Raw genomic sequence first — 6,602 nt, forward strand, 5'->3', positions numbered from 1 at the left:
ACACACACACACACACACACACACACACACACACACACACACACACACAATGTACTAATTAATTTTTTATTAATGTTATACATGCTGTAAATATGTTATTTTTTTATTGTTTTTAATATTCGCAAACATAGCGTGTACTATTGTACAGTAATAAATATACATATATAATTACTATACATATATAATTACTATATAATATCTTACAATTATTTCGTCGGTTTGTTTACTAAATATCGAGAGTGCTTTTTACAAGCAATGATCGAGAGTATATAAAAGTAAATAAACATTTATTTAATATATCTTTGGGCCAACTTGTTATCCTCTCTTTCTAATAAATGTAGAATAAATAATGTTTTCTGAAATATCACCTCATATATAAGAATACATTATCATTGTTGCAATCATCAGCTGAAGTTATTTGTAATCTTTATGCGGAAATTTTTAAAATAAACATACATATAGCGTCACCTTCAAGAAAATGATCCAAATATTTAGGTACTCTCCTCATGATATGGTTAATAATCGCAAATTTTTATTAATTGTCGATAATGTCATCGTTCTTCAATTATCCTCGGATAATCAAAGAATTTTTCATTTTATTTTTCATCATAGTTTCTCTTTTACGCCTAATGCTGGCGCTGTGTGCATAGACAATAAGAACAGGAAATAACAAATTTTAACCTATCAGAAACCACAATGATGCAGCCACAATAGAAGGAATAAGGAATAACGATTCCAACCTATCAGAAATCATTTATTCCCGTGTATCCTATTTCTGATAGATTGAAATCTTTATTCTTAATTCCTTATTATACTTTATGTGCACTGTACGAGTAAGACGGCCATGTCGACCACCTGTTTGCAAAATGTACATTGTTTGAAACACGTTAAAAGAATAATCATTTTTTTTTATCTATCAGTATTAGAATTTTTATTTGCCATCGTTAAAAGTGCCTTATGAAAATAATTTTAAAAAATTATAAATTTTATTAACAAATTAATATCTTTCTAAGATTATTAGTTATATTGACACATTTTATATTATTAGTGCTACCATAACTTTAAGTTACTATATTGTACAATTATTACAATGGACAAGAACAATAAATTGCAGATACTGAAAAATGCTATAAAAAGTTACCCTGACTTTCCCGAACCTGGGATCATTTTTCGGTAAATAGATAAGAAGAGTTTAAAATTAATAAAAGGTCAAGGATTAATTTGATCCTATTATATATATATTTATTATATTATATAAATTATATTTATTATATTATATAAATTATTCATTTTCAGAGACATATTTGGCGTGTTTAATAATATCACAGCATTACGAGCAATGAAAGATTTAATTATGGAACATATTTTATTTCTCGAAGTCGATTTAGTTGTAGGATTGGATTCACGTGGCTTCCTCTTCGGTCCTATAATTTCCATGGAATTGGATAAGCCTTTTTTACCCATTAGAAAAAAGGGTAAACTTCCAGGCAAAGTCATACAACAGAAGTATACATTAGAATATGGAGAAGTATGTATCCTAATTCTAAACAACATTGATTATGTATCAATTACTTTCCATATATAAATAAATTGCCTTTATTTGTACAGGCCACTTTTGAATTACAAACAGAATTTATTAATAAAGGAACTAGAGTGCTAATTGTTGATGATTTATTGGCAACTGGAGGTAAAATTATATTATATTATAATGAATTATATATTATTTTAGAATGTATCAATGAGAGTAACATAAATAAATATTTATTATTTAAAGGTTCTATGGCTGCAGCAGTGCAATTAGTAAAATCAATAGGTGCTGAGGTAATTGAATGTATAGTAATAATGGAATTAACTTTGTTGAAAGGTCGAGATAAGGTCGATGTTCCTGTTCATTCTTTCATTCAATATGATCATTAGCAAATTTTATATGTATATATATATGTATATATATATATATATATATATATATATATTTGTAAGTACAAATATTCGAACAATATAGATAATCAATGTAAAATTATGTACTTTTAACAATGCAACAAGATACATATATTCTTAGATCATGTATTCTTGATACATTAAAATATTTTTCTATACATAATATATACTTATATAAATATAAATATACAAGGTGTGCTCGACCTATGGGATTCTCGTGAGCAGATAAAGTGGACTGAACTAAGTCAAAGTCTTCTATTTGCTCACGAGAGAAGATCCCATAGATCCGAGACATTCTGTGTGTGTGTGTGTGTGTGTGTGTGTGTGTGTGCGTGCGTGCGTGCGTGTGCATATTATGCATTAATTTTTTTATGTATTGTTTATTATATAATGTAAAATTTGTAAATATAATGATTGTAAAAAGTATACAAATAAATTTCGTCAAGAAATGTATATAATTATGATATAATTAAAATATATTTCTATTGTACCATTGTATTAAAATTTTATTTTGTTAAAATTCTTAGCAACTTTAATTAATCCATCCTCGAGTTATCTCAGCGAATCTAAGAAATTTTGTACTTCACACTCAAGCTTTGTTACATCTTGTTGTAATTTTTTATAATTTCTTGAATTAGCATCTTCATTCGAAACTATTTCTTCTACAATCTTACAATTATTATATTCTTGTTTCCTTTCAGATTTCTTATCAGAATTTTTATATAAATGAAAACAGAATTTTTCTTTTTCTGTATATGGTAACAAAGTCTGCCATTTCCAATTTAAATTATTAATATGTTCTTGAAAACATTTCTGTACCTCTGAAATATGAGTAATTAATTATTTCTTTGCAATATTTACAATTTGACTAAATTTATGAAATTAGTGAAATTAGGATATTACTGAAAATATAACGAATTAAAGAAAAAAAATATAGATTGAATATATTTTACCATTTATTCTTGCTTCATGAATTTGCTTTACAAAAGCTTCAGTCTCTGCATATAATCTTCTCTTTTCAAAATCTGCAACTCTACAATTATATTCTTGTAAATTTTGTTCTTGCATTTTTAATTTTTCCAAATCTGCAAGATTTTCAATAAGAAATTTTGGATATTCTGATATAAATGAAGGATAGGGTCCGCTATGATTTAATTGTAATAGCTCATCCCTGAAATAATTTTAAATATTAGTACTAATATATATATATATGTAATCAATTTGTGTGATATTAGAATGTATTACCTCAAATAATGATTAGGATGTATTCGTTTTGATATCTTTTGATCTAGCTTTCTCGCGATCTTTAACAAATCCTTGGCTCTAATATGACTTTGAGTGTTATAAAACGCTTTGATATCTTCAGATGACTTTAATAAAGAAATTATATTTTCTTTCAAAAAAATATTATATGCAACAACACATATCAATAACATAGAAGGTTTTTGGAAAGATATTAAATGATCCCACAAAATCAACCACTCGTCTCCTGACAATACTTCGCTCATTGCAGTTTGAAGTAATGGCCATGCATATTCTCTACTTGTGATTCCATGTTCGCAAAAAATGTTCAATAATATAGGATCAGCCTCTAGAAGGATATTCTCAATAATCCCCAAAATATTCAATGGTGGTAAAGGATGGTATTCAAACCACTTTTGGCAATAGTTTAGTAGTATACTTAAAATTAATTCAAAGGCAAGTAAGGGATCTTTCTGAAACAAATAAATATATCTTACTTTGCATTTTAAGCTAAACAAAATATCTGTCTAAAATAAAATAAGAAGATACCTGAAATGTCATAAGAAATGGGAAAATTAAGTTGGGAAGAAATAGACACTGTATTAGAAGAGGACACCATTGCAACAAGCAATCTATTGTCATGGCTAACAACGATGCTTTGCTTTTATCTGCCAAAGGAAGACTTTTTAAAATATTCAATGCAAATCTTTCACGTGTTACCTTACTTGTTAAGGCAATATATGCGTTTTTATTAGCTGGTAATTTTAAAATAGTGGACCAAATTAATGTACGATATTTCTCTGGATATTCTCCAAATTCTTTCAAAATAGGCATTAATCGTTTCATATTTAATTCTTGCTTTATGTTTTGTCTAACGCATTCCAAATGATCACTTATTTTGTGCGCATGTACTCTATATGGTTTTAACAATTTGTTAGGTTGAAGAGATTTTTTTGAAATTATTTTGTCTGTATGCATTATGTTTAAACATCCTTCCTGATCTATGTATGCTATATATCTACCAGTAGGTGAAATTACAAATTTTTTAATCCTATCAATAGAGATAGGTATTTCAAGAAAAGTTAATGCATTTATATCACAAAATTGAAGCATGTTTTTCGAGGATAGAAATGCAAGGATTTTATTTGCTCCACCATCTAATGGACATGGAACAACAGACAATTGTTTTGCTTCAATAAAATTATTAGGCAAACAAAGTTTCCTTAATAAACTCCAATCATATGTATTAAGAATGCTTATATTTCTTGTACCACCCATTATCATAGTTCTTCCATCTTTCGTAAAAATAAAATCTTTGATATAACGTATTCCAAATATCTTTGTATCGATTTTAGTATCCTTATGCAATTGTCTCAATGTCCAAGCCTGCATAGTGTCATTGTGATATAACACGACGATATGACCCACATTAGAAAAGGCAGCTTTCTTGATAGCATTCTTTATCCTAACATTTAATTGATGAACTTTATTATACGAGTTTAGGTCCCATATTATTACTTCGTTTCGAGAGCTTGTCAGACAATGATGTTTATAAAAGGAAACATGTGTTGGTGCTAATTTGTGACCAGATAACAAGGAAAACTCATTGATATCGGTATAAAGCTTCCAAATTTTTATGTCACCTGTATCAAGTCCTATCAATATTTCCTCTGTACATATAGGATTAAATGTTAGAAAGGTAGGTCGCCCGATATTTCCTAATATTTTGTAACATGGAACATCTCCAAGCAATTCAATATAATGTAAGTATCCTTTGGTGTCTCCTACAATTAGATATTCTTCGTCGTGATTGAAAGACATTTGTATAAGACAATATTTTTTCTTGACATTGTTTGTAGGTGCATATTTGTAACAGTCGTTACTTTTAATTAATTTATTCCAGCCACTATTATACATAATACAAACACGTAATCATGAGCAAAAGTCAAATACAATTATCGTGATTTCTTCAAAGATCTTTTTGAATGTATATTTTATATTCTTATTAATTGTCCATTCTTCTTTTTCAATCGTGCAAAATAACATTTGTCTCAAATTAAATGTAATATATATTTTACGCAATATGTGACAATTTATATCTACTTGTCTATGTCAATCAATAACATCAAATAAATAGTTTTTCATACAGAAACTGACACTGACAGAAACCGATACATTTAGAGAGACCTAACCTAACAGTACCGATACAATAATGTCGCCATCTATGTAATTATCCTTATAATATTTGTAGGATTAAGTCCTGCGTACAATAGAAAGAATAAGGAATTAAGAATAAAAAATAAATGATTCTAATCTATCAGAAATCGGATATATCAGAATATATGGTTTCTATCTATAGGTTAAAATCGTTTATTCTTTATTACTAATTCCTTATTCCTTCTATTGTGTGCAGGACCTTACACATGCGTTCCAAAACTCATCGAAAAATAATAGTGTTTCAATCTGTTGTGTTTATCCATCGGTTTAATTATTTAACTTCATTTCTCTCTAGTTATCGAGTAGTAAATAACATAGAATCTAATAAAAAATGGTAATAGACATTATTAAACAATAAAGATGCAGTTTTGTGTGTTATTTCTAATATAAATGTTATTTTGCCGTAATGTGAGAAGTATGAAATAAGTTTGGCGAATACCTTCTCATTGCACGCGATATTCGATGGCGATTTTGACGATGATAGTCTCGTATCAATTAAATCGCCTAAAAGTCTTTTTTTTATGTGAATAATCTCAAATCTAACAGTCAACAGATTGTCTACTTATAATGGTGAGAAAGATCCAAATGTATAAATAATTGCTATTTTATTTTATGTTATTTTTTTATCACATATTTGTACCATATTCTAGATTTTGTAAGCGCGTGCAAGGAATGTTTATAATGAATAATATATATTTCAAAGTCTCAAATATTCTTTTACTGAATTTTATCTTTTCTGTAATATCTTTTCTCTCCCTAAATATAATATTATCAAATCTTGCTTCTATAAAATTTGTATGAATATCTCTTTGTAGTCTGTTGCTGAATTTTTAAAAGGCCTTCCATCACATGATGAAAACAATTTCGCAAATTTTCATACTGATAATGGAAATCGGACATGTGTCAAGAGGCCATCAGTTTATCTTCCTACTAAGGATTATCCTTCCGAACAAAGTAAGTATATATTGTATAAGTATATATAAGTATATTATAGTATATGGATGATATTTTAACATATTAGCTAAATTCTTTATTTTTACAGTCATAGTTACTGAGAAAACCACCATTTTATTGAGGTATCTTCATCAACAATGGGATAAAAAGGTAAAGGAGCAGTTAGAACATATACTACATTTATATATATATATATATATATATATATATATATATATATATATATATGTGTGTAGTGTGTGTGTGTGTGT

General features: G+C 27.6%; 3 protein-coding genes across 3 annotated transcripts in view; 2 read left to right on the forward strand and 1 right to left on the reverse strand.

The window, feature by feature from the left end:
* Positions 1-1,090: 1,090 nt before the first annotated feature.
* On the forward strand, positions 1,091-1,917 carry LOC105624238 (adenine phosphoribosyltransferase). The gene is made up of 4 exons (XM_012205596.1): positions 1,091-1,173; positions 1,297-1,528; positions 1,609-1,687; positions 1,775-1,917. Exons 1-4 carry the CDS (start codon positions 1,091-1,093, stop codon positions 1,915-1,917), a joined length of 537 nt encoding a protein of 178 aa, XP_012060986.1.
* A 573-nt stretch (positions 1,918-2,490) lies between these two features.
* LOC105624239 (TBC1 domain family member 31) lies at positions 2,491-5,097 on the reverse strand. Its single transcript, XM_012205598.1, has 4 exons — positions 3,730-5,097; positions 3,184-3,653; positions 2,892-3,109; positions 2,491-2,759 (listed from the first exon to the last, which is right to left on the reverse strand). Exons 1-4 carry the CDS (start codon positions 5,095-5,097, stop codon positions 2,491-2,493), a joined length of 2,325 nt encoding a protein of 774 aa, XP_012060988.1.
* Positions 5,098-5,483: 386 nt separating this feature from the next.
* LOC105624300 (DET1- and DDB1-associated protein 1) overlaps positions 5,484-6,602 on the forward strand; it is a 9,628-nt gene continuing 8,509 nt past the window's right edge. The window contains exons 1-3 of the mRNA XM_012205660.1: positions 5,484-5,525; positions 6,213-6,351; positions 6,440-6,501. Coding sequence (XP_012061050.1) covers positions 5,484-5,525; positions 6,213-6,351; positions 6,440-6,501 — 243 coding nt within the window. The remainder of the gene's footprint in view (positions 5,526-6,212; positions 6,352-6,439; positions 6,502-6,602) is intronic.

The sequence above is a fragment of the Atta cephalotes genome (assembly GCF_000143395.1).
Source record: "Atta cephalotes unplaced genomic scaffold scaffold00075, whole genome shotgun sequence".
NCBI lineage: Eukaryota > Metazoa > Arthropoda > Insecta > Hymenoptera > Formicidae > Atta > Atta cephalotes.

Bases quoted from the DNA above. Each gene is read 5' to 3' on its own strand.
- LOC105624238 (XM_012205596.1), top strand. From the start codon at position 1,091: ATGGACAAGAACAATAAATTGCAGATACTGAAAAATGCTATAAAAAGT. The intron at 1,529-1,608 runs GTATGTATCCTA...TTATTTGTACAG, and splicing joins ATACATTAGAATATGGAGAA to GCCACTTTTGAATTACAAAC. The intron at 1,688-1,774 runs GTAAAATTATAT...TATTATTTAAAG, and splicing joins TGATTTATTGGCAACTGGAG to GTTCTATGGCTGCAGCAGTG.
- LOC105624239 (XM_012205598.1), bottom strand. From the start codon at position 5,097: ATGTATAATAGTGGCTGGAATAAATTAATTAAAAGTAACGACTGTTAC. The intron at 3,110-3,183 runs GTAATACATTCT...AAATTATTTCAG, and splicing joins CATCCTAATCATTATTTGAG to GGATGAGCTATTACAATTAA. The intron at 2,760-2,891 runs GTAAAATATATT...CTCATATTTCAG, and splicing joins TCATGAAGCAAGAATAAATG to AGGTACAGAAATGTTTTCAA.